The sequence below is a fragment of the Anser brachyrhynchus genome (assembly GCF_964034855.1).
Source record: "Anser brachyrhynchus genome assembly, chromosome: 26".
NCBI lineage: Eukaryota > Metazoa > Chordata > Aves > Anseriformes > Anatidae > Anser > Anser brachyrhynchus.
The window spans coordinates 1,174,719-1,202,553 of NC_137719.1; the positions used below are offsets into that span (position 1 = coordinate 1,174,719).

General features: G+C 44.7%; 1 protein-coding gene across 4 annotated transcripts in view; it reads right to left on the bottom strand.

Moving 5' to 3' along the window:
- LOC308182935 (tetraspanin-15-like) overlaps positions 1 to 27,835 on the bottom strand; it is an 81,134-nt gene that overhangs the window by 36,564 nt on the left and 16,735 nt on the right. Inside the window, exons 1-2 of one of the 4 annotated variants that reach the window (XR_013942156.1) lie at positions 19,725 to 20,534; positions 11,580 to 11,765 (exon numbers count right to left, since the gene is read on the bottom strand). Coding sequence is in view for 3 of the 4 variants with exons in the window: in XM_080568343.1 (XP_080424469.1) it covers positions 11,580 to 11,765; positions 19,725 to 19,811 (273 nt within the window). In the remaining variant the exon portion in view is untranslated. Of the gene's footprint in view, positions 1 to 11,579; positions 11,766 to 19,724; positions 20,535 to 27,835 lie in introns of those variants that run through there. The other 3 variants (XM_080568343.1, XM_080568345.1, XM_080568344.1) reach the window with 3 other exon arrangements.

A 27,835-nucleotide genomic window follows, 5' to 3' on the forward strand; every position in this document is an offset into this window, starting at 1 on the left:
GCTGTGAGAAACGTACCTGACATGCTTGCGAAGGGACAATGCAGAGGCATGTAAAAAATAAACCTTTCACTCTGCCTGGGAGGCCTCTAAGTCATGCCCTTTGCAAGAGCCTGCCATATCTTCTGCCTTCATCCAGACCAGCCATGAAGGCATCCCCCATTTTACATAAGCACAGAAATCCACATCCAGCTAGTTTAATCACAGATTCGATTTTATGTAGAGCTTTTAAAGAGATATTACTTCATAATGATGTGTTAAAGCTTTCTCCTACCTAGAATGGCTCTCTTTATTTTTTTTTTCCTGAAAGGTACTTGCATGCAGCCCTTCCTCTGAAAACTCAAACAATTGTTTATTCCTACATTGGAAGAGAGCTTTCAAATATGCTTTGAAGAAATAAAAAATCTCAAAAGATCTCTCAGAAATGTCTTCCCTATACAGATTAAATGAAAACAATAAAGCCCAGATGAGGAGACGATGAGACTTTGCAGAGCACCTTCTTTATTAAGCACGGTGTTTTATTTCTGCAGCACGCAACACACCCCTCCTGCCCATCCTCCCAGGCTGAGACTCATAACTACACCTACTTGGGTTTCACACAAGTACTTGCCAAGCTTTGAGTCAAAATACACATTTCCCTTACACTTCATGATCTAAATAAACAAGAAACCTGTTTTTATTCCCAAAATGGCTGGTAGTCCTGTAAATAATTGTCTGGGACTACCCACGAGCCCCTTCCTCCACACAACAGCTCTGCCTCCACCCAGTCCCATAGATGCCAGCTCTGCCCTCCTGAATACCAGTTATGCCCCTTTCTGCTCCCCTCACATGACAGAAAACAATTTTTCCCTCATTTAGGCTTTTATAGACTTTCAGCTGCTATGAGATTGCTGTTAACCCTTCCTTAGCTATAGCCCTGCTACTCTCTGCTCCTATCTTGAGACCAAGACAGATGCTGCAGTGCACCAGGTTTGAGCTACAACACATTCATCCTCCCCTAAAAAAAACACAGGAGTTTTTTTATGAATAGGGGTGGATAGTGCTTCCTACAGCCCTGTCCATGCAGTTCCATGACTGATGGCTCTCTGCAAATCTAACTTATTTCAGAGTTTGAGGGCCGAGCAACCAAATTTCACCTCTTTCCAAAGATGTATGTACCTGTTGCTTTCCCCCCCAGTCAGAAAAAAATATTTCTATGGCACAATCAGCTCAATCCTCTAGAAAGGCAATGCACTGCAAACTCCTAATACAGATCAAACCACTTGGATGCTATTAATACCATCTCAGACTTTGCAAAAAGAAAACTCCTGGACTTCATCCAATGCTCACCAGCATGTCATCATCACACAATGGGTAGCATCAACTTTGAAGGATGCTAGGGCACCACTGACAGTTCTCTTTAGGCAGTGAAAACACAGCATAGGCTATAACTATTATTTAAAAAATAATACATAAAAAAATCATACTGAAAAGGATAGTAACTCTGAAGGTGCTTGTTGGCATCTAGCCATGCCAACTCCAAACAATACTTCCATTGAAAGGTCCACATTGATTTTGCCATCTGGTGAAAGAGGTTTTTAACATGTTCTGGATAAAGGAGGTGTTCTGCAATGCAGGTGGATAACATCCGAGAGCAATGACCCTGCAATTCCACCTCTGAGAAACCAGAACCACAAACACCTGGTTGTCCATGTCTGTAAATAATCCACACTTGAAGGATTTTTGGAAGGACTTTATAAAATCAGTATTTACTGGGCTTTCCAGAAGGTGTGAAGCCCCACTAAGTCACTGCAAGGATGGCTGTTATTACTGTAACGACTAATGTAGTTCTGCGATTTAAAAAAAAAAAAAAAAGGGGGGGGGGAAGAAAAAAAAAAGAGCAAGCACAAAATAAAGGAATGCAACAGCTGGGAGTTTGCCAGTGATACTTAGCATATTCAGCTTGGGAAGAATAAAGTATGTTTTTTGTTGCTTGCAAAACCTTCCCAACCTGCTCCTAGAAAGACAGTGAATGGGGTCACAGCAAGAAATTCAATGTGAAAGTGCAAATAAATAATGTGACAAACACCTACAGGGCTCCAGCTCCCTCTTCTCCCCTGGAGCCAAACCTGAGCCAAATGAATCCCCATTTAAAGCATGTTGCAGTGATTAAAAAGCCCCAGCCAAGAGGTGACTAACCCTTAATGGAGGAGATCAGCTACTACTGCTTGCAGAAAGCTCCTCTTGCTGCTCTGGGGCTCCTACTTTGTCTCAGTCAAATTAAATAATAATTACTATATATGAAAAAAATAGATTTAAAGGAGAACAAATTAGATGCAGAGAGCTTTTTCTGACTGTATTTTTCTGGGATTTTGACGTTTGAGCAATTGTAGATCTGTCCCACGCATGAGAGGGCTGCAGATGCTTAGTCCAGTTCATAGAGGAGCTCCTTAGGCAAACACAGAGTGCAAAAGGCTACCTGTGAGGAGCATCGCTACCTGCCTGGCCCAAAGCCCTGTCACAGCAGATCCAGGCTCTGCTCCTTTCACTCCAAGCGTTTGCTCCAGAGCTAATGAAGTGCTCAGCTCCCCTAGCAATCCTGAACACTTGCTGCTGCACAAATATCAGGCTTGCTCATTTATTGACCGCTCTGTGTAGCAAAGCAGAAAAACCAAGAAAGTGGTGGTTTTGTTTAGAGAGCTTCTAATCAGAGAACTATATAATCAGCGGGCTTAACAAGAAAAAGAAATATACGCATATCCCTAAGCAAACCTCTGTGGGAAAGAGTTTCTTACATTGCTTTCTCGAGAGGATCCTATTTGTGTGCTAATTACCAGAAATTTGCTTTTTGGGGATTTAAACCAGTACTGCTGACACCTGCTGATATTGACATCCAGAGGAAACCCTTTGCTGCTGATGCAAGGAGCTGAGCCCCACAGGGCAGCAAGCCTCAGACCCAAGCAAGCAAAGAGAGACCCTCAGGCTGCAAAGAGCAATTGGGGGCTTGCAGTGATGCTTTGCATAAACCATCCTCCAATTAACCTTCACCTACCTTGAAAGCAAAGAAAAGTGAATGGAAAAATGCCTGGTGACCTCCCTTGCACCAGCAAGGTAATAACTCATCCAGACAACCCTGGATGAGTTCAGATGCAGTAATATGGTTGCATTTCTGATGCAATGCTGTAACCAGGAGACTTTGTTTATCAAGTTTTCCTCTTCACTCGGTGGGCACTGCAGGTCCACCAAGAACTGCCACCCCAGTGACCACATTTGTTTATTAGTTATAATGTCCTGAATTATAACACATGTGGTTTGGAGAATGTCGTGTACACCTGACCTCCAAAACCTTCATCTTTTGAAATCAAAAGCTGAAATCACTTCTCCAAGATGAAGAAGTGCCCTGGATCCTGTCCTCACTAACAAGGAGGGACTGGTTGAAGCTGTGAAGGTTGAGGGCAGCACTGGTTGCAGCGACCATGAGATAGTGGGGTTCAGGATCTCATGTGGCAGGAACAGAATACCGAGCAGAATCGCAACCCTGTTGGACCCAGTAGGGCCAACTTTGGCCTTTTCAAACAATTGTTAGGGGAAATCCCATGGGACAGGGTACTTGAAGGTAAAGGAGCCCAAGATAGTTGGTTAGCATTCAAGGACTGCTTCTTCCAAGCTCAAGATCAGAGCATCCCAACAGGTAGGAAGTCAAGAAAGGGAGCCAGGAGACCCGCATGGTTAAACAGGGAACTGCTGGGCAAACTCAAGTGGAAGAGGAGAGTCTACAGATCATGGAAGGATGGGCTGGCCACTTTGGAGGAATATAAGGCTGTTGTCAGTGGATATAGGGAGGCAACTAGGAAAGCTAAGGCCTCCTCAGAATTAAACATTGCAAGAGGGCTCAAGGACAACAGAAAGGGCTTCTTCAAATACATTGCAGATAAAACTAACACTAGAGGCAATGTAGGCCCCCTGATGAATGAGGTGGGTGTCCTGGTGACAGAAGATAAAGAGAAGGCAGAGTTACCGAATGCTTTCTTTGTCTCTGTCTATAATGCTGGAGGCTGTCCTGAGGAGCCCCGTATCCCTGTGGCCCCAGAGGAAGTCAGGATAAAGGAGGAGTTTGCCTCTGTTGATGAGGACTGGGTTAAGGACCAATTAAGCAATTTGGACATCCATAAATCCATGGGTCCTGATGGGATGCACCCGCAGATGCTGAGGGAGCTGGCGGAAGTCATTGCTAGGCCACTCTCCATCATCTTTGGTAAGTCGTGGGCATCAGGAGAGGTGCCTGAGGACTGGAGGAAAGCAAATGTCACTCCAGTCTTCAAAAAGGGCAAGAAGGAGGACCCGGGTAACTATAGACTGGTCAGCCTCACCTCCATCCCTGGTAAGGTGATGGAACAACTTGTCCTTGGCTCTGTCTCTAGTCATATCAAGGATAAGAGGGTCATTAGGGGCAGTCAATATGGCTTTACCAAGGGGAAGTCATGCTTAATCAACCTGATAGCCTTTTACGAAGACATAACCAGGTGGATAGATGATGGTAAAGCAGTGGATGTGTCTATCTTAATTTCAGTAAAGCCTTTGACACTGTCTCCCACAGCATCCTCACAGCTAAACTGAGGAAGTGGGGTCTGGACGATTGGGTAGTGAGGTGGACTGTGAACTGCCTGAAGGAAAGAAGCCAGAGGGTTGTGGTCAATGGGATGGATTCGAGTTGGAGGCCTGTATCTAGTGGAGTCCCTGAAGGGTCAGCACTGGGACCAGTACTGTTCGATATAGTCATCAACTTGAATGAGGGAATGGAGTGCACTGTCAGCAAGTTTGCTGATGACACTAAACTGGGAAGAGTGGCTGACATGCCAGAAGGCTGTGCTGCCACCCAGTGAGACCTAGACAGGCTGCAGAGTTGGGCGGGGAGAAATTTAATGAAATATAATGAGGCAAGAGTAGAGTCCTGCATCTGGGCAAGATCAACTCAGGGTACCAGTATAAGCTGGGGACTGACCTGCTGGAGAGCAGCATAGGGGAAAGGGACCTGGGGGTCCTGGTGGACAGCCGGATGACCATGAGCCAGCACTGTGCCCTTGTGCCCAAGAAGGCCGATGGTATCCTGGGGTGTATCAGAAGAGTGTGATTAGTAGGTCAAGAGAAGTTCTCCTCCCCCTCTACTCTGCCCTGGTGAGACCATATCTAGAATATTGCATCCAGTTGTGAGCCCCTCAGTTCAAGAAGGACAGGGAACTGCTTGAAAGAGTCCAGCGCAGAGCCACGAGGATGATTAAGGGGGTGGAGCATCTCCCTTACGAGGAAAGGCTGAGGGAGCTGGGTCTCTTTAGCTTGGAGGAGACTGAGGGGTGACCTTATTCATGTTTATTAATCTGTAAAGGGTGAGTGTCAGGAGGACGGAGCCAGGCTCTGCTGGGTGACATCCAGTCATAGGACAAGGGGCAATGGGTGCAAGCTGGAACATAGGAGGTTCCACTTAAATATGAGACAAAACTTTTTTACAGTAAGAGTGACAGAACTCTGGAACAGGCTGCCCAGGGGGGTTGTGGAGTCTTCTCTGGAGACATTCAAAACCCGCCTGGATGTGTTCCTGTGTGACCTGATCTAGGTGTTCCTGCTTCAGCAGGGGGATTGGACTAGATGGTCTTTCAAGGTCCCCTCCAATCCCTAACATTCTGTGATTCTGTTAAATCCACATCTCCCCTGCTTGGAGCAGCAGTCGATGGGAAAATACAAGTGGTAGGGTCTCTTGCTGTGTCTAGAGCAGAATAGGCAACTCTTTCGCCTTGTTCATTCCCCAAAACGGCAGAAATAGCTGAAAAACAGCCTAAAGGAGATGCTGCTCTAACCCCACTGCATTTGGAAGTTGCTTTATTTTTTTTTCTGTAAGGGAATTTCCATATTGCCCATAAATACCCCATTTTGTTTCTGCAGATTGGGATGCTGCCTCCTCAATTGCCTATTTCTCCTTCATTCATTTTGCAGGGGCAGAAAAAAACTACCTCCAGCCGTCAGCTGCAAACTTTGCAAACCCAGAATAGCCCAAATTCTCACCAAACTCCTCAAGCCATGGATGTTGCTACACGTGGGTTGTCATGATGAGACTTTCATTTTAAGCCATTGCTAGCGTGGCACAGGGATGATGCCTGTTCCAAACCCTGTGCCTCAGGAGTTTGTCTCCTTACTGCTGATATTCAAGGGAGTGTTTCTTTTTGCTGGCCTGGAGTTGAGCATTCCATGGTAAATGGGTGAACTGGATACCCCTTGCAAATGCTCTGCTTTCAACCAAGACGTTTTCCAGAACCTTGAAAAAAAGAGGAATTAGTCCGAATCAAGTATCTGAGTGGGTTAAGTGCAAGCAATGCACCTGGAAACACTAGTTCTGTAAATAGTTTCACACAATGTTTCCAGACATGGAAGAAAACTAAGTGAAAGGTGCTGCTTACTGGTATTTTTTAAATCCCCTGGCTTAAAACTGATTTTAAGTTGTTGCTCTTGGGTAATAATTAGGGCTAGTGATGGGGCAGAGGGACGCTCTGCACAGCTCTGCTGTAACATAGGTTTTCTGTGTAATTTTTGCCCCTTTATCCATGCAATTGGGAACAAAACCAGCTGCTTGGACCAGCTCAGACCTCAAAGTGCTCCTCCACACGTGTTCTTCTGATTGCTTTCATTCAGAAATGGCAAGGGCTGCAAAGCTTCAAATCACTGTAGTATCTGACTGTCCTCAAGGTGAAATTTGTCTTGCTGGGAGAAGGACACTTCTCCATTCACACAATAGCTCTGTGATTGCCACCCGTTTCCCCACAGCCGTATTCGCTCCCCTCTCCAAACCTGACAAATATGACATTTTCTAGCATTTAGTCTCTCTATTTACATGTGCAATCAGAAGCTGTAGAAAAGGCACACTTCAAGCTCTGCTTGGGAAGTCATGTCACGGCCTGACCTTGAGAGAAAAAACATAAGAATTGCAAATAAAAAGAACGGCAAAGCTTCTGGTGGTTGCCAGAGTTCACTTTTCACATCTTGGCATTACTGTCTTTTGGAAACAGCAGTACAGCCAAATATATATATATATATATATATATGTACGTATATATACATATATACAACTTCCAAAAGGCCAAAAGAGTTGGTGTAGTGGTCTATCTCTCGCTTTCACAGACCAAAGGTCAAATTCTGCCCCATGTGATGAATTTGGGCCAATCCAAGGCAGAAAGGGAGGAACCCAAGAAGCTCACCAAATGGACACACACAAAAAAAGCAAAGCTGGTTTTCTTGTCCGACCTGGACTCTCATCTCTTTCCTGTTCTACATAAAACAAATGCAACTCTACAGAAACTGCCTCTGCAAATTCAGGGGTTTAGTAACTTTTTGGAAGGCGAAACATACATGGGATGAATACGTGGGAACCAAGCACCCAGGCAAGAACTGCTGAGTATGATACACTTTTTTGTCAAAAAGAACTCTAAAAACACTATGAAGAAGAGTCAATTTGGATGTAATCAAGTGCAAAAACTGCATGGAGCTGCCTGTTCCATAGTGTTTCCAGATCTTAAACCAAACCAACCCAGCTCCCCCACCCCCACACACCTCAGCCATCTAATTGAGTAAGAGAAATACTTATTTTACAATCCATTTGCTAAATCACCCTGAACTTCCTGAAAACAGTGGCAAGCTGTCTTCATCAGACAATTTACAGTTATTCAAGCCTTGTAAATTTTAATGGTGAGCAAACAGCAACTTAAAACTTGATTCCCAAGCAGAAGCTCCTAGCCCACCTATTAAGTACAGGTCTTCGTAACACCAATTACTTCTATCAGCAGCTAAAATCCCTAGGTCTTGCCTGTAATTTTTCTAATATACTTGAGCTGAGAACTGCAAGCAGATGGAGGCTTTATTGAATAGTCTGTGCTCTGGATATTAGAGAAGTAATTAAAGAAGTGATAATCTGGCTTACACACGGGTAAGAGGTGTGTGCATGTTTATGGCAATTACAGGTAATGTCTTGAGAGAATAAGATAAGAAAAGATTAATACCAAAATCTAATTTCAGCTGTAGTAATCTTGCAGGGGGGATATTAGAATAATACATCAAGAATCAGAGTTAGAAGTTTGGTGGCTTTCATAACTGTTTTGCCCAAGAGAAACATTGGTAGAGTTTTGTCCATGAAGCTGTGAAAAACGATAATCCTTTTAATAGCAGTAAATGACTGGGATGAATGAGGATGTAACAAGTATGCACACGCCCACACCTACACTTACAATACTTTGTAAAAGTTGGTTATTAATGTCAAGTGCTAGTTGATGGATTTTTGTAGGGCACTGAAATATTGTTTTCCTAAATAGGAGGAATTTACTGTCTGCTTTCCAAGTTAGCAAGACGTATTTTTAGATGAAGAGACGATTCAATTTTTATTATTGATTTGAAGTTCAGGGAAGTTTTTTACTCATCATTATTAGTGTGGTTTCATGGAAAATGGCATGTACGGATGTTCAAGCCAATGTAACTATGAGCAGGTAAAAGCACATAAAGGCATCAAGTAATCCAGTGCCATAAAACCACGCTGGCAGCAATGGTCTTTCCATTGCAGCCCAGTCTCCCTGGGGACTTGTTTTGGGCTACTGGAATAAAGTGCACTTCACCTCGGAAAGACTGCTGTCATGTTCTCCTCTTTGTGCTGATGCCCATAAAAATGAATATATCCATGGGGGAAACTGTCAAAGACTGCAAATTAGGCTGGATCCATTATTAGAAATATCACTTCCCTTATCTGCTGCTAGAAAATAGATAATGAATTTGTGGCAATCTGCAGCCAAATGTGAGTGACCACGAAGCCCGGAGTACCTCTGAAAAATAAAAACACAACGTATTTTGACACAAGAGACCAGCATCCCCTTTCTTGTAACCTACCCAAAAGGGATGCAAGGGTTTTTGTGCTTGATGACTTGCACGTGTATTGTTTTATTTATTCCACATGGCGGGCGTGAAGCTGGTTATATCTACAGGGAGAAAAGAAAAAAACCAACAATCCAAATAGGCAGGATTATTTCTTTTTCTCAGCTATGCCCATCACAGAATTGATTTGACTGACAACCTGTGAAATGCAGTTAATCAGCTTGCGTTTCTGTTGCCCTGGGTTGCCATGAGGATGAGATTTCTTACCCTCTGATGTGTCAATTTTCCACTTCCAAAGCCAGCCAAAGAAAAAGAGTATTAGCCACGAATCCTAAGTATTAGCACAGAAAGGAAAATATTATGAAAAATTTGATGTGATTATCCTTCTTTGGAAATAATCCTAGATAGAATGAACACAATACTGTATAGCTTTACAGGCAGACAGAGGAAAAAGATATAAAGTTCTCCACAGGTGACATAACTTCAGTTTTGGCAGAAAAATATCATCTGGGCTTATGTCATGAAGAAACATGGAGCTCTTCAAGTTGCTTTTATGGACAGCAAAAAGGTGGTAATATACTAGAGATATAATTTAGTCCAGGCAAATGCCCACTGGGATAGCTCAGAACCCAGAGAGAAAGAAAAAAGTCAGTTGATAGAGAAATTGTTTGTTTGCTTGTTTACCGAGCTATCAGGGTTATTTAAATACCACAAGTGTCACCTGGACAGGACTTCTCTGACCTCTCATTTAGAGACTTCTCCAAACACTCAGTCAGGAGATAGCTTATTCTGAGCTCTTGAATGGACCAGGTGGTATCACACCTCAACAGAGCACAGTTTTGATCCTAGTCACCTTAAATGCAATGCAAAAAACCACCTATCACAGATGGCATGGAATAAAATGTATTGGAAAGCAATAATAATTTCATCCAGTAATGCAGGAGCAAAGATAATATTGTCTTTCTGATCTGGGCTCTCATCTGTGTTAGTTCAAAATGCAAGCCAACTGTATGAAGTTCAACAAGGCCAAGTGCCGGGTCCTGCACCTGGGGCACAACCACCCCAAGCAGCGCTACAGGATGGGAGATGAGTGGTTAGAAAGCTGCCTGGCAGAGAAGGACCTGGGAGTATTGGTTGATAGTCAGCTGAATATGAGCCAGCAGTGTGCTCAGGTGGCCAAGAAGGCCAACAGCATCCTGGCCTGTATAAGAAGCAGTGTGGCCAGCAGGGCTAGGGAAGTGATTGTCCCCCTGTACTCGGCTCTGGTGAGGCCGCACCTCGAGTACTGTGTTCAATTTTGGCCCCTTCACTACAAGAAGGACATGGAGGTGCCCAAGTGAGTCCAGAGAAGGGCAACGAAGCTGGTGAGGGGTCTGGAGCACAGGTCTTATGAGGAGCGGCTGGGGGAGCTGGGATTGTTCAGCCTGGAGAAGAGGAGGCTCAGGGGAGACCTCATCGCTCTCTATAGGTACCTTAAAGGAAGCTGTAGCGAGGTGGGGGTTGGTCTATTCTCCCACGTGCCCGGTGATAGGATGAGGGGGAATGGGCTAAAGTTGCGTCAGGGGAGGTTTAGGTTGGGTATTAGGAAAAACTTCTTTACTGAAAGGGTTGTTAGGCATTGGAATGGGCTGCCCAGGGAGGTGGTTGAGCCACCATCCCTGGAGGTCTTTAAAAGATGTTTAGATGTATGGCTTAGTGATATGGTTTAGTGGAGGACTTGTTAGTGCTAGGTCAGAGGTTGGACTAGGTGATCTTGGAGGTCTCTTCCAACCTAGATGATTCTGTGTGATTCTCTGCGTGTGAAATGCTGAGCAATTTTTAAAGGAATATTTCAAGCCAGTGGAAGTGAGAGCTAGCTAACTACCCTGTGTTTGATTTTAATAAACCAATCAACTCAAACTAGTAGGAGAGGAAGGTGTTACGTGAACCATTAGCATGCAAGGCATGCATGTGCCAGCAGGAAGGCTCTGTGGACTGGCACAGATTATTGATCCGAAAGCAACTTCGTCACTGAGGGAGTGTCAGTCACAGCTGTAGAACCAACAGAGCTAGCACTGAGCTTGTCACCGGATATCAGCCCTGGCCGAGCGTGATGGAGGAGCTTCGTCAATGCCCTATAATTCAGTTTATAAACCCCTTCAGTCTCATGCTTCTCACTGGAGGCAGAGGTGTCACCCCAAGAGCATAGGGGAGAACATGTGGTTGGATGCTGCAATTCTGACACAACCCTTGGGAAACAGGTTAGGAGTGAACGGTTTTGCAGCAGAGTCCTGGATTTCTTTCAGTTTGGCTTCAAAGGCCATTTTCCTCTCTACTAATAGTTCCATGGAAAAGGAAACAAAGTTACTTTCTATTGGCATCATTGCAACTAAAATAAAATTAAGCAGAGCCTTCCCTCCACCAGAGACAGGATCTAAGCCCTAAAATAATTCACTTGTCACCCCAGGTGGAAGGCAGCAATGCCTCCTGCAGATGCTGGGAAGCATTCATCTGAGGATAACAGGGTGCCGGCTCTGCAATTTATATATATCCTCCCCCTGTTACTCCTCCACTGGCTCCACAGCTGAGCTAAAAACATCAAGCAGCACCTAAAGCCAGTAAGGGGCACACACTTCCAGTAAGTGATGGTGGTGACTCATTAGGATACATTAATTTTCCTCCACGAAATCATCCAGAAAGCCCGGCGGTGGCACCAGCCTTACCGTCTTTAGCAGTGTCCGGTTGTCCCTGAGGCTCCCCACCATGCCGACGAAGGAGACACAGAACATGGTGAAGCCCAGCAGAAGCAGGACAATGGCTGGAGCGAGGAAGATTCCTTCTAAGGTTTTGTGCTTCTGCCTCTCCACTTCAGCATAAATCCCAATGCAAAGGATCATGAGGCCAAGGATCTGGAAGGGAAGTATGAGATGGGCATCAGGTGCAAATGGGAAAAAGCAGAGGCTTTGAGGGAAAGGTCAAGGTGGAAGAGGCCCCAGGGACAACTTGTGCAGGATTTGCTGCTCCAGCTAGATGCACATTAGTCTGATGGGATTCATCAAGAAGAGCTGGCTGAGATCCCTCTCAGTTATTTTTCAATGGCCTTGGGAATCTGGAGTGATCCCAGTTGACTGGAAGCTTGCAAATGTTGTCCCAGTTTCCAAGAAGGCTAAGAAAGAAGGCCCTGGTAATTACAGGCCTGTCAGCTCATATCAGTGCCTGGCAAAATTATGGAGAAGAGTATTCTGGAAGCTACTGAAAACCACCTGAAAGACAACACAGTCATTTGTCACAGCCAACATGGGCTTACAAGGAAACTCCTGTTTAACTAACCAAATTTCCTTTTACAACAACGTTACCCACGTAGCTGACCAAGGGAAACCTGTAAATGTGAAATTTTTGGAAGTCAGCAAAGCTCTTGATGCTGTTTCTCACAGTATCCTTCTGGACAAAACGTCCAGCATACAGCTAGAAAAATACATGCTACAAAGGGTGAACAACTGGCTGACAGGCTGGGCTCAAAGGGTAAACTGGGTTACATTGGGCTGGTGTCTAATGGGGACTAATGGAGTTCCCCAGGGCTCCATTTTGGGGCCAGTTTTCTTCAGTGTTTTATACATGATCTGGATGCAGGACTGGAATGCATGCTAAGTAAGCTTGCAGCTGATACTAAATTAGGAGAAGCTGCTGACTCCCTTGAGGGCAGAGAGGCCTTGCAGAGAGATCTTGACAAATTGGAGGGCTGGGCAATCACCAACCACAGGAAGTTTAACAAGAGCAAGTGCTGGATTCTGCACCTGGGACGGGGCAACCCTGGCTATGCATACAGACTGGGGGACGGGAGGCTGGAGAGCAGCCCCCCAGAGAGGGATCTGGGGGTTCTGGTTGATGGCAAGTTGAACACAAGCCAGCAGTGTGCCCTGGCAGCCAAATGCACTGACCATACCCTGGGCTGCTTTAGGCACAGCACTGCCAGCTGCTCAAGGAAGTGGCTGTCCCACTCTGCTCTGCGCTGGTGAAGCCTCACGTCAAGCACCATGCAAAAAAATGGTGAAAAGTCTAGCGGAGAAGATGTAGGAGGAGTGGCTGAGGTCACTTGATTTGTTCAGCCCAGAGAAGAGGAGACAGAGGGGAGGCCTCATGGTGGCCTGCAGCTTCCTCTCAAGGGGAGCGAGGCGGGGGGCAGGCGCTGCTCCCTGCTCTCTGGTGACAGCGATGGGACCCAAGGGAATGGCATGGAGCTGTGGCAGGGGAGGTTCAGGCTGGATATTAGGAAAAGGTTCTTCACCGGGAGGGTGGTCGGGCACTGAAACAGGTAAGTGGTCACTCCTGCTGGAGTTCAAGAAGTGTTTGGACAATGGTCGTACAAATACAGTTGAATTTTGTGTGCTCCTGTGTGGAGCCAGGACTTGGAGTTGATGATACTTGTAGGTATTTGTCAGCTCAGGACATTCTATGATTCTATGCGAGCCAAGCAAAATACTCCCAGCTCCAGTGCATTTAAAACCCAATCCCAAATGGTGCTGTCAGCACACAGCGCATCTCCTTTGCTCTTCAAGAGCACTCGAGGAGAGGCTGTTCTTCTCCTGCCTCCAAAATGGATGTATAATTGCAGCATTATACACCTAGCTGAAGAACTTTGACCTTCATTTTACTAGGCTTTTCCCCTCCCCTTCCTGCTTGTATATGTTTGGGTGCTTGGGCTGGCTCTTGCCCTAGGTTTCATAGACCCCATGCTGTCGAGAGGGTGGCAGACATTAACACTGCCCATCCAGACTGTCCTCCCCAGCTTCCACCCTTACACGTCATGATCCCCAAAACTACTCATTCCACTACAGCACCTGGCTTGAGCACCAAATTGCTCTGAAACTCATAGAGAGCCACTAGATCTCAGACATCATAAAGAGTAGCAATGGACTGTACAAACTTCCTCCCTCCTCCCCCCCTTCAGTGGAACAGCCATAAGTGAAAAAAGAGCCCAGTGGTGCTGGGATAAAACAGGTCTCCAAAAAGGCCTGTTTTCATCCCTTCAGCTCCTGCAGATCAAAGCCAGCAAGGTGACTCCAAGTGCTTGGTGCTGTTGGGCGCCATTTGTCAAATGGCTGGTACTGAGTCGACATCTAGAAAGTTCAGTGAGGAAAGTGAGGAGCATCCTGAGTGATTTTCATGCTGCTTTTTGCAGCTCTCTCCACACCAAATATCAGTGGAAAACTCCTTCAGGAAAGATGCTGGCTGTAGGTGCCCATGTTCAAAATGCTGTACTGCCAAAGAGGAGAAAAACTCCTTTTCTTGTTCCTTTTCCATTGCTTTCACCTTTCTAAGGGGCTACATTGCTCCTAATGAGTTTGCTCAAAGCTTTCCTGCTAATTTGCACTGACAATTCAATCCTTAATTTTCTCACACAATCTATGCTCTTTTGGGGAGATGATTTATTTTCTTTTCTACTCTGGTAGGACACTATTTGTGGAGAGTTACTGTAGCTAGTTTATGTCCATCCACCACTATCTACTTCCAAGCTACATCTCTTCTATAGAGGAACTGAAATCTCTCAAAAAATAAAGCTTAGACCTGTGATATTTTACAAACTGTTAGTGATTTTAAACTAAACACACAGGCCTATTTCTGACAACTGACTTTTAATCACACTTTTACCTTTATCCTCTATTTTAAGCATCAACTCAGTGTGTTGGGATTAGGCTTGATTTAATGTTTCTCTCTTACACTGCGACCCAGCAAATACACTTGGATTTGAAGGTAGGGGGTAGATATTAACACACATCATGCATTGCCTGCTAATAATCCCCAATGTCCCTCCTGCGTGCCAATCAGAAACACTTTCTCCATTTTAATTAATGATATGTGATGTGAATGAAGGAAGAGATTTTGGAAAGTGCATGAAGGAAAGCTGGAAGTGAGCCTGAGGGCTGGAGACTCAGGCTGATGAAACATCTTGCACAGGCTGGTCTTTAACTGCTACCAAGCAAAACCAAGGAGGGTTTTCAGGATGCAGTGCTTAAAAATAGCTTTTCCTGGGCTGAAATGATTCTCAAAACATTTAGAGCATGTGGCATGCAGGAGGCTGTGCTGGTCCTTCCTCCCAGCATCACTGCAGCCCCAGACCCTGCTCTGAGCGCCCGGACAGTGCTGTGCACACCTCTTCCCTTCCCCAGGACTAACAAGCAAATTGGAAGAAGCAAAGTTGGCAAATACTGTCTTGATCTGCTTGATTTTTTTAGCTTTCTCTGCTCAACTCCTACTTTAAGAAGTCACTCAGCACTTCGCAGACTGCTTGGCTTAGGGTTATCACTGTAGGCTGGACCACAGCCCATCTCCACATCCTGCCTGCTAAAAAGCACCCTCAAATTAAAAAAAGTGAATTGCTGCCACTCAAAGCACCTTCAAGCACAAGAAAGGACCTCACAGAGCAACACATACCCCACAGAAGGGAATGGATGAATCGGTATGTCTCCCACCAAAGGGAGATTGCAAAGGAAATCTCACTGGGCTTGTCTGGAGGGGTGGGTGGAATGGGAGAGGGGATGTTATTGCCATACAAATTCAGTCAAAGCAGATGTTTTTGATTTCTAGTGTCACTACCACTGACTACAACCCACACTCTGTGGCGTGATAAGACACATAATGAAGCCTGCCGGTAAATCCTCCGTAGTTATATTATCAACTGCCCAATGATCACCTTAATGCAGCGCAAACACCAGGATAGTCAGCAGCTGGTAATTACAAGTGCTCTGCAATGCATCCAAGAGAAAAAGCAAATCTGCACTTGCTCTGTAATGATAGGATGATTATCCCATTTCTGTATACTAACCATACGATCAAACCATCACTGCAGGGAAAGACAGTGTTCCAACTAATAGCAAAGAAATGAGCTGAGGGCTGTGGGGTCCTGAGAGGGAGCAAAGCTAAGGGGAGTTTGGTGAAAATCTCACTGATTGAGGGGTCATTTAGAGCCCTTGGAGGTCACTAACGCCAAGAAATGGAACGAAAGGACATTAATGCACAGACAAGGTAAAACACAGCTCTGATGATGCTGGCAGTGCTCAGGAGTGCCAAATGGGAGGCATGACCTTGCAGCTAACCCACAGGTGGTACAGGGATTTTGCAAAGCTGTCTCTGAGCCATGGATTCTCTGATTCTTGGTGTTGCTTCCACATCCTTCTATGACTTGGCTTTTGCAAAGAGGCAGCTAACCAACGCTAACCAGAGACACACATGGTCCTACCCTCTCCTAAAAATCCCATTACTACCTGAGAGGTGCCACATTCTCCTTTTCCAAGAGTCGAAAGACCTGAGTAATGGGAGCCACTCTCAGCCACAGGCAGAGCAAACAGGTCCCGCAAATCCCAGGGGTCGTAAACATGGCCAAAGCAGCGCAACCTCAAAGCCTGCCAAGGGCCAAGCAGCAGACATGGCTCATTCCAGGGCAGGCAGCATTAATTTGATGAGTCAATGCTAATGCCAGGCAGTAATTTCTCCTTATTCGGGAACACGAAAAGTCATGACAATGGTGGCTTCAAGCCCACGCAGACCCAGGCGGACAGATTATGTGAGTCAGAGCACTGGTCCATAGAGGAGAAGAGGGAACAGGGCATCACTTCGCTCTCCATCCAGCTGACCAGAGGTGCAAAACTTGACGTAAAACTCCAAATCTTGTTCTTCATATACCTGGCTCACAATAAAATCAAATTTTCCAGTTTTTGAAGACCTGTCAGCCTTCAAATTAGCAGACATGGCACTTTTCCTCTTTGAACAGTCAAAATGTTTTGCCATAATGTAAAGGTGAGAAAACATGATAAAGAAAGTACTGAGTACTTTTAATCATTAAAGGATAGAATCATGGGATTAATAATACTGTGGTTAACTACATCATATAATGCCTAACTGCTGATAGTACGTGGGATTGTAAAAAATATGCTTTTATGATGGCCAATTAAAATAGCAGTTTTTAAATGTACGGAAAAAGTAATAATATGAAAAAAGCATTTATTAAACAAAAATCAATTTATGCTCAGCTGAAACCTTGACAACATTTTCCTTGCAAAACGTGGGAAAGTTACTCATGAAACAGAATATTTTACTAAAATGGAAATGTTAAATGCAAACTTTCCTGTGCTGTTGGATTATTCCAGCAATCTCAGTTTAGGGGACAAATGAGTTTGAAAACAAGCCTGTGGCACCAAGCAATTTTCCTTTGCTAAGTGAGGTCACAAACTGAGCTGCTCTGACAAGCAAAAAGGATGATAAATTGTATTAAATTTGCCTGGATAAAACCATCAAGGAGAGCTGTGACATGCTGGCTGTCACACACCTTCTGTTTCTTGCCCTGTAAACATGAACATCCAATGCACAGCAGAGGCACTGCACAAAAAATAAAAGTCATAGCTATCTGCAGGATAGCAGATTTTTTGTTGTTGTTGTTTTTTCTCCTTTTCTTGGGGCACAGACCAGATCTCCAGGAGTTTGGGAGATGATGAGACCTTCAAGAGAGAAAATGTAATGGGCTACAGTGACGCCAGCTGTGATTTGTGGTAAGCAGCAATAAGCTGCTGGTCCAACCTGTGATGCTCAAACCTCTAGGCAATTTGCTCCATGTGTGGTTTAGAACCACTCTCAGAGTTATCCCACACTTCTTTACTGTTTTTCCCACCTATAAATATTTGCTTTCATTACAGGAAAGTGCTGGAAAGGATCCAGTGGTGTTATTCTCTCTATTCAACCAATTTGCTGCAGGCTGGGACACCCAATTCTAGGAAGCTGTGATGCATCTCACCCCAAACCTCTTCAATCCTTCCCAGTGAACCACATCTTTTCCACTGTTTTTTTTGTTTGTTTGTTTGTTTTTTCCCCCATGGGGGTTACATTTTCAAGGCCTTCACTCAGTGCAAGCAAGAAGTTTCTGTACAATAATTATTATCAAGTGCATACGGCCGCAGTGAAGCCTGGCTCCAGTCACATCTGGTTAGTGAGACTGAACAGTCCAGGAGAGCAAATGAATTAATGCAAAGATGACATGTGCAAATGAGGCCAGAAGTAGGTCAGGGGAGTGAAAAGGATGCCAGAGCCATGCAATCCATATGGACTCAGTGTTCAACATACATGTACAAGGACCACCACAGGACCAATAATGAGCAAATAAATCCCCCTAGGTTGAAGCCAGGCTGGGTCAGAGCCAAACAAAATAGCCTTTTTTGCCAGTCTCCGGGGAATTATGGAGTTTCTGCTTGCTCATGGATGAGCACACAGCAGTGTGCTCCTCCATCCTGAGCTCTGCAAAATGCCCCTGTCCCACAATGCGCTCAGCAATCCATCAGCGTCTGGCATCATGACTGTGCTCATGCATCCCCTCATTAATCTGCATTTGCAAAGTGCAGCCAAGACCTAGGTTCAAACGGACTGGAAGAAAAAAAAAATTGCACCTCTTCCCTCATCCCCATGCTGCTTAAAGGCATTTTTAGGAAACCACAAACTGAGCAAAACTCAGAGTTTTAGAGAAAACAAAACCAAGGTAACAGGTTTTCCCAGAGATTAATTTTGCAAGCAAAAATATTGCACTATCCCTTAAAAAAACTCCAGGCAGCTTCACTCAAGCCAGAGGCACAAAAGCTTTATAAATTCCAGGTTTCTGGCTCTCACTGGGTGCAGCAGGAGTCCCACAGGGGTTCTGGATGCCCTCAATAGATACTTGACATCTCTTTTCCCATCAGGAGCCTTCCTGCCCCAAATGCCACAGGAATCTGAGGAGATATTCTGCAAAAGAAAAGCCTTTTTTTTTTTCTTGTTCTCATTCATGCTCTGAGGCAGACACAAGTTTGTTTTGGTGTGGTGAGATGACACACTTCACCATCCCCAGCTAGCAAGGATGAGTGTTGCTCTCCAAGAAGCTCACTGATAATAATAAAACGAAATAAAATAAAATGAAATGAAATAAAATAAAACAAAAGAAATAAAATGGGGAAAAAAACATTTTCAAACTTTGCTTGCAACCCTGTTTTCTGTTCAGCCTGCCTGGGAACACCACAGATATTTGTGCAATCAATTGCACCAATTAGATATGCATACCACTATACACACCCAGCCTGCAGCAGTGCATGGGGCAAATATGATTAATTAGACGTCAGGAGGAAATATCTGTAAATATTATGGACTGCATTATGCAAGATTAACCCAGGGAAGGTGCTAAGTTCACATCCAATCTGTTAACTGTGGATGCACTGTCCCTAATGGAAGAGGAATTTCCTGCCAGCTTCCCTGGCCCTGACATGTGCTTGCACCCTCCCAGGTGCCAGGGAGGCTTCACCCTGATCATATCTGAGTCCAAATTGCTTAAAAACAAGCTTCTTTTTTTCCTCTAAAAATGAATAGCCTGGCCAAATACCCACAACTGCCACATCCATGCTAATGGCCATTGCTGGCTACTTCTATGCTCAGCTTCAGCCTCATCCCTATCAAACCACATAAAGGTAACAGCTGAAATGGGCAATGCTGCTGTCCAATAACTTCTTGCACCATAAAAATGTTAAATTTCCATTAAATTTCCATGTTTGTGATCCATGTGTCTTGAAACTCAGCTTGCTGCTATAGGGGATTTGCAGGAGCAGCTCTGGGGATGGACAGTCTGAGGACGATGGTCTTAAATCCATCAAAACCTGCAGTTTCACCCAGTATTGTCCTTTTTAGACCCTGCTAGTTCAAAGCACAAGGGCCTTTACAACACGCATGGCACCAGATTTTACCACAGGGGTTTGATGCCTTGAGAGAGGCAATTTTGACGCTGGAAAGTTAAATCGAACCCACGGGGGTGGCACCGTGGGGCCGATGCCAGGAAGGACAGCAAAGCAAACCCGAGCACCTACCGAAAAGACGGTAGCATAGGTGGACAGAGCAAATTTGACGCTGTAGTAATAGAGGAGGGAGTTTCGGCACTCGGAAGCTTGTGCCATCCCTGCAGCTCCGGCCGGGGGGGGGTTGCCCGCTGCCTGCCAGCCCCTCCCGGCCCCGGCTGCCCTCCGCCGCCGCCCGGGGAGCGCCGACCCGCACCGCACCGCACCGCACCGCACCGCACCGCTCCGGGGGCAGCCAGCCTCCGACTTGAACTGCTTCCGCCTGGCAGGAACCCAGCGTGAAAGAGGGAAGGCAGGAGCACGAGCAGCGGGCGTTAACCCCTTCCTGCCTTTGCTGCGTGGCTTTCTCTCCGAGATCGACGGCAAACCTCTGCTCGAGCAGGTTTGCTGCAAAACGTGCTCCAAAAATCGGTGTCTGAGTAGGTCTGTGGAAATTAATTTACAGCAAATGTGTTGCAATCAGGGCTTCCTGTCCTTCCCGGAGTGCTGGAAGAGCCCAATGCAATCCTGCAGTGAGAAACCCCAATACCCAGTGAAAGGCTGAGCAGGAGACATTTCGGGAGATGCACTTAATTAAGAGTGACATTTAAGAGAACAATTCATGACAAAATTTGGCTTTATCCTAGGTTTTACGAGTAGTTTCAGGGTGACTCTCATCCCCACTGAATCACAGGCAAACCTGAAACCTCTGGTACAATAAATCAGGCCAGAATGCTGCAAGCACATTGCAGACTTATTCCCAGCATCATTTCCCAGGCCAGGTAAATAACCACCATCAGCCAGGTAAATAACCACCTATATTCCACAAATGGCAAATTATGCCATATAACTCTTTTCTAAAAATCAGGTTTGTGCAGCATGGATGGGAAAAGTGATAAAACTCTCTGATTACTTCTATATGACAATGTTTATGGAGAATTTTCTGTCTGATGCACTCCAGAAAGGAGAGATTTCCTTATACAGCGCTGATTTTCACTGTTACTCAGACCTTGCGCTCTGGGGAACTCTCATGTGCCTCAGAAATGATATTTTTTTTTCTCCTTGAAAAAACAAAATCATTTGCACACCTGCAAAAGCAGTGTCAAGACCCTCTCCACACTCCTTGCATAGCATTTTCCCTAGCAAGCTGAACACCCTTTACCAGATGGACAGAGATCTTTAAATTTAATTGTTTTTTTCCTTCAACTGAATAAAATTTATACCATGCTTTATTTTCTGTAAAATATAGACAATAAGGAACAAGCACTCTTCTGGCTGCACAAATGCACACAGATGCTTTGCCACTTGCATCTATAGAGCACTCAGAGATGAGGAGATATAAACCAACCTTAAATCATCCATTTATTTATTACTAACATTACCATAATGGATAGATAATGCACAAGCTGTGCTGGACACAATGGAGATGCAGGCAGAGCTTCTAGAAAGCTTAACATTGAGTTGAATAATTCTTAAGTCCACATTTATGCAAGACTTGAAACTTTATTTAAGGTCCCTTATGTGTGATGTTCTCAGGGTACAGAGGGAGCAGCGAAAGGGGACAGGAAAGCAGCCCATCAATAGAGAAAGCAACTTGGGGTCACTGAGTTTTATTCCTGAATATTTTTCCCCTCTGGAGATACTGGTGATGAAAGACTAACAAATAAAATAAGATCACAGGGTGAGTCACCAAGAAAGGACAGTAAGATCTTGCACAAAACAAACAAACAAACAACAAAAGACAGACAGACTTAGGACTAGACACCAGGAATCCACACTTGGCTATATGATATAAAGATACCCAAGCTAGCTAGACTGCATCCCTAAGATGAACTCAGCTCATTATGTGAAAACCACACCTCCTGAAGAGGAAGTCCCCTCCTCATAAAAAAATTACTCCTCACTTAAGACCACCCCTTATAGCACATGCATAGTAGATTAAAATGTTACCATACATAACATTTAATGTTAAAATGTTAATTATAAATATAGGAACTAACTTCTATTCACGAATTGTAATAATTAACTGATAATAAGGAAATAGGCATAAAAAACCGTGATTGGGACAATCAGTGTGCTAGCTTTGTGAAATTACTACTAACACCCATCTTTGCACAGACATGAAATAAATATCTCAGCTCTGTGTGTTGACTGGCTCTTTGCACACTGGTGAAGAACCCCGTTTTGGGACAACACTAACACATGCTGCTGGAACCAGGTGAAGGACCCAGAGAGGCTTCACACATGTGGAACAAGCTAGCTTTTAATGGCTTTTAATCATTAACGCGGCACCATTCCTGGTAGAATCAAGCCCAGGCAATCATTAACTGCAGGAAGAAATGCCTCAGCTGGCATTTAACGCTCAGGACCAGCAAGGACTGTAGAAACTGCTGGATGTCAACCAGCAGTCAAAATTTGGGGTTTTGCAGTCATTTGAGGAGGCAATGCTGCTACTGGGGGGAGATTTTCCACCAACAGAGCCCTGTCCCCCTCCAACACCCAGGGATGGGGATTTCCCATCCACCCCACATATCACCCCAGGCTTTACAGGCAAAAAGTTTCCACTAATAGTTCTGCAAAGCCAAAACTAAGTCTGCAGGAAAATGTGCTCAGCCTTCTGAGGGACCATCTTGTGGTATCGCAGGTGGCATAACAAGGAACTTCAATAAAGATGCTGCTTCTTCCCTTGAGTGGGGTTCCCTACCATATTAAATCACAAATCATTGGCATGATGAGTTTGACAAGCCTAGGTATGTGGCTGCCTCCTCCGACATTGCCAGCTTTACCTTTACCATAAGTTTTTCCCCCAGCTTCAGCCCAGAAGTACAGAGAGGTCCTTATGCAGGATTTTTGGTGCTCTTGGGGCAAAGAGAGGACCTGTTTGACCTGGCTGCTTGTGGCTCTGCGAGGTGCAAGGTAAGCCCCGTGCAAGCAGACAGAACTGGAGAAAAGGGTCTTTGGGATCTTTTGTTACGGGTCTGGGGGTCAAAAATTAGATCCATGGCCTTTCGGAGCTCTGCAATGATTTTACTGAGCTGCCAGATGGAAGCAGAGGTGCTGTGCACTGCTTGCAGCTGCAGCTCTTGGGTTTTGTTAGCTGCACATGGGATAGGGTCAGCCAAAATCCTCCTTAGTAGCCCCAATATTTAAGTGGTATGGGAACAGCTGGCTTACCACTAGAGGTGGGAAGGAAGCAAGCAGTCAGCATTTGCTGATTCCATGACTGGGTTCACTGCCTTAATTGCACCTGTTGAATAAATTAATTAGTGAGTATTTTCACAGGATCCTATTGCAATTCCCTACAGCCAAGTTAGAGCTGGAAAGTGCTAATTTAAAGTTTAGCACTTCAGCCCAGGCAAGGTCAGATCTTTGCACACAGGCCTGGTGCAGTGATGGGATCCGTCCTGCTCTGTCTGAGCTGGGGAAGCAGCAGCTATCACAGTCTCTCTCAATCCTTCTTCAGACAGCCACAACAACACCTAAATTATGGTTCCTCCCAACCAGATTAACATTTAAGTGCATGAAAAGTGGTGCTGCTACTGCTCTTACTTGCACTTCTTTTGCAAGCCAGACACACTGAACTGCGAGGAAGAAGCACAGAACAAATGATGCAGAGCATTGATCCCCTTGCTGACTGTGTGGATGCACTCGCAGCTATTTCACATCTCACGATGCCACCTAATTGAAGACAAATTGCAACCAAATTATCAAAAAAAAAAAAAAAAAAGAAGTGTCAAAAACAGGGAATGAGTTTTGAATTACTGTTACTCCCAGCACCTCTCTTCAGCTGCTGCCTGGAAGGATGGGAAGGCTCCCAGCACCCTCCGCACAGCATTGCTGCTTCACAGATGGGTTTTCATCTTGTCTAAAACATGGGTGAAGGAAAGTTTTGCTACAAGCTCCAAAGGAAGGGACAAATCGTGGGCAAGTTATCCATAGTGAAGGGCTTTGCAAAAAGGAGCAAGAGGCAGGAAAAAAAGTTGTTGGATGCCCTACAGCATTTAGAGATTCATCCTGCAAGGGAGAATGTTTGAAGCCAAACAGCATAACGGGCTTAAACTGCAAGCTACCTCCTCTTTTCCCAGCTGCCAAACCCTACTAAGACCCCATTTGCTGATTCAGAGTTTGATTTTGCTCCCTGTCATCCCAGAGCTGCAGAAAGCAACTTTCACTTGTCCCTGTGATTTTATTCACTAATATTTGTGCTGATCTTAACCCCATTTGCAAACTTTGATGTGGGATTTCTAAAACAGTGGCATTTGGCTAATGCTTTATTTGACCCCATGCTCTTGAGTCACATGCAGGTGTATTTTTTTTTTTTAATTGGGCAATGAATAAACCAAGCTGCATGTTCCTAAATGAAACCCTGTGTGTTGCATTCTTCAAACCTAGGCTACATTTAACCACAAGCTCCCAAATTACACACTGCCCGTCCCCATCCTGAACTGTTGCCTTGGCTTCACTACACCCTCCTGCAGCAGATGAAAGCACCAACCTGTTTAATAAACACATCAACAAATGAAAAGACCTTCCATGGTGCAATAGTATTACTGAAGTGATGACTTAACCTGTATTTTCCCAGGCAGGCAGTGATTAAAGTGGAAACATTTTGCCTCTGCAAACCATGGCACAGCTGGCTCAGTACAATCATGAGTGCAGCAGCTATAAAGAATAAAGTGAACCGTGGGGGGGAAGAGAAATAGCTCTGAGGGGTTAAGATAATAAGCAAGCAATGTTGTATGATAAAGAGCAGGAATAAAACTGAAGCATTAATGTGCAATTTTCTGATTTGTAAAACACTCTGATTACAAGAGGAGGATAAAGAGCGGGGCTTGGGGGTGCCAGGATCAGCATCACACTGCAGACGCTGTGCCCATGCCAGTGGCAAAAGCGATGCGGAGCAGAGGCATTTCTGGCTCCTATGGCTCAGTTCTACTCAAGCATCCTCCTCGGTTAGCACTGGTCTGCAGAGCATCACTTCTAATTGCACAGGATGGAGCAGTCCTCCATAAATCTGCATTATCCCCTCAGGAAGCAACTGATGCTTCCAGCCTCAACGGCCTGAAGCCCTGCAACTTTATTAGAGAAGGCAGGAGAGCATCCCCTTTTTGCTCTGTATTTTCAAGGCTTTTATGTGCCAGGAATTTCTGCTTTTTTCCTTATAGCTCCTACAGGCCCCATTCACTGGGTCCATTTTTTTTTCCCCTCTTTTCTCTTACTTTTTAGACATTTTGGTGTGTTTCCCTCTGGCAACTTGCTCTGATGAGACTCATTGCACCAGTGCTGGAGCTGAGCGGGTAGGTGCAGGTGCACAGAGCTCAGGTTAAAAACCAACAAAAACACATACATGATGGGACATCTGACAGATACTGCCTCGTCAAAATATTGCTTATAATTTGGGGCTAGTTGTACTGGGTCTGGCTGGGATGGAGTTAACTTTCCCTGCAGTAGCCCATACAGTGCTGTGCTGTGCTCTGCATGCGTAGCTAGAACAGCACTGGTATCACACCAGTGTGGTGTCTACTGCTGAGCAATACTGGCACAGCATCAGGACTCCCTCCAAGCCCCCCAGGAGTCAGCAGGCTGGGGGTGGGCAAAAGGTGAGGAAGGAACATCACCAGGGCAGCTGACCTAAACCAACCAAAGGGATATTCCATACCATCTGATGTCACTCAGCAATAAAAGGTGGAAAAAGGAAGAATAGGGGAGGGGTGGGCTCCTGTTGTCAAAACGTCTGTCCTCCCGAACAACAGCTACATGCGCCGAGGCCCTGTTTCAAGGACGTGGTCAAGCATTGCTCGTTTGTGGGAAGTAGAGAGTAATTTCTTTCCTCTGCACTTCCACACAGCCTTTGCTTGTTGCTTTTTTCCTCTTTTCCCCTTTCCCTTTTTTCCCTTTAGTTAAATTGTTTAATTAATAATAATTTTTCCTTAATTATTATTTTTTCCTTTAATTAAATTATCCTTATCTCAACCCGTGAGCTGTTTCTCTCCTTGTCTTCTTCCCCTCCTCTTCTGAGGAGGGGGAGTGAGAGAGCGGTTGTGGTGGAGCTGCCTAGCAAGGTAAAACCACCACACTAGTATGTTCTAAAGAGTACAGAGATAGTCAGACTTATATCACCAAATATATATATATATATAAATAAACAATATAATAAAAAAATAATCAGGGTTTGCCAACAGAGAAGCTATAATTGCAAAACTAAGGTGAATTTGTAGCTCATAGCTGGCAGCTTTGATTTTTTTTTTTTAAGGTGTTTTATTATTTCATAAACCACAGGAAAAGAGGATTTTTTTTCTATTTTCTATGCAAATTATGTTCTCTGTGTGCTGTCTGCAGTCTGAAAGACTCAGCTCCAAAGCACTGAGTCACTGCAGTTCTCTCTCTTCATTAAAATGCTTCACTAATTAACCAACAGCAAATCACAAACTCATGACATGGGTTACCAAACTAGAAATAACTAAAAACATTCCCTCCGATCCCCAACCCCACAACGTGTTGAGGAGTGCAGACCTGTCTCCACCTGGGAAACATAGATAGAGATGGTGCAGTTTTCCTGCTATACCTATTTCTCATTCCTGTGCTGAGATTTAGTCTCTTCCATGGGTATTTAATACATGACCAAGAAATACCTGCCTAAATGTGCTAAGTAATAAAACCATGGGGCTACAGAAATTATCCAGCATCTTGGGCTCTAGTTTGGAGATGGAATTCCCCTCCCTCCCATTTTCAAAAGAAGTCAAATGGATTTAATTATACACAGATTTTTCTAAACATGTATTTTCCAAGTTTTTTTTTTTTTCTTAATTGAGCATATTTTCTTTTTAAAAAAATCAAAACCTTATTGGAAGTCCCCAAGCTGGTTATGATTTGCCCATAATGGGAGACAATGCAATCAGACATCTGTAATTTCATCCCTAGCAAACATTCCTCCTGCAATTTGCTTGGTTTTTTCAAGGAATTACTCCATGGTGGCAGGATCAAATGTGCCATCATGACTACTGAAAAGTGATGGGTGAGAGAGACCTGATGTCCGTCAGTGTAACAGATAGAGCTGCAGCTTTCTGCAGTATCTGCTGTGATGTGCTGTCAAGTTATTTTGCAACTTAGACGCTTGATGCACCATTAAACCAGTAATGCATAACCTGGGCATTGATGACAATGTTGCTGCCTCTCTTACTCAGCTGGGTGCAGCAGAGGCACGAATTCTTCCCAGACTCTCCCACCAACATCAATGTGCAACTCTGGGCCAACACACTCAATTCCTATGGCAACAGAGAAAAACAAAGCCTCTAACGCAATGAAAGCTTTCAATTTGCGGATGTTATCACCAGAGTGGCTTCTGTTTTCTTTTTTTCCCCCAATCACACAAGCCCAGATTAGAGCCCTAACAATAAAATAAGCGTTCCCCAGTCCAGCTGTACAATCCTGCTCTCATTCCCATGCCTTCAAGAAAGTAGGAACCTGAACAGTACCTTCCTGGGTACATCAGAGTCTAGGTAGTTTGGTGTTAGTGCCCATCACCAGCAACAAGGACTTCCTTCCCAAAGCCACGAACAATGGTGGAGGATACTATATAAGGAGAGGAAGCATCTAGAGGGGTAAAAAAAAATAATAAAAAATTACTACTCTGCATGCCCAATCATCCTTGCCCTTGCTTGCTGAAGATCTTGAAGAAGAACATGGAAACTGGCCTTCTCCCTCTTGAAAAACACATGCCAGAACAGGAGGCTGGGTTGAGCAGATCCCTGTGATTTGCCCACTCAGTGGTCTTCTACTCACCTAGGGTTTCAGGGTTGTCTTTTCCTCATATTGTTTCCTTGAGATCCTATAGCTTCATGGATATGATGCATACCCCTTCAGGCTATAACTACAGAACAAATTCCTTTATGTTCTTGTAGTAATGCAGCTCAGCTTTATCACTCTCTCACCCCAAAAGTCTCCTAGGCTTAGCCATTTCTACTACTTCAGACCTGAAGCAGAAATGCCACCGTGATACAGGCTTCTTGCGTCTTATCCACCTTCTGGAGCTGAGTCTCATGCCTTGGATATGATCATGATAACTCATCTGCAATGATGGACAGTAAGAAAAAAAAAACTGAGCTGAACTATGTATCAGTCCTTACAGAGCTCTAGAGCAAAAG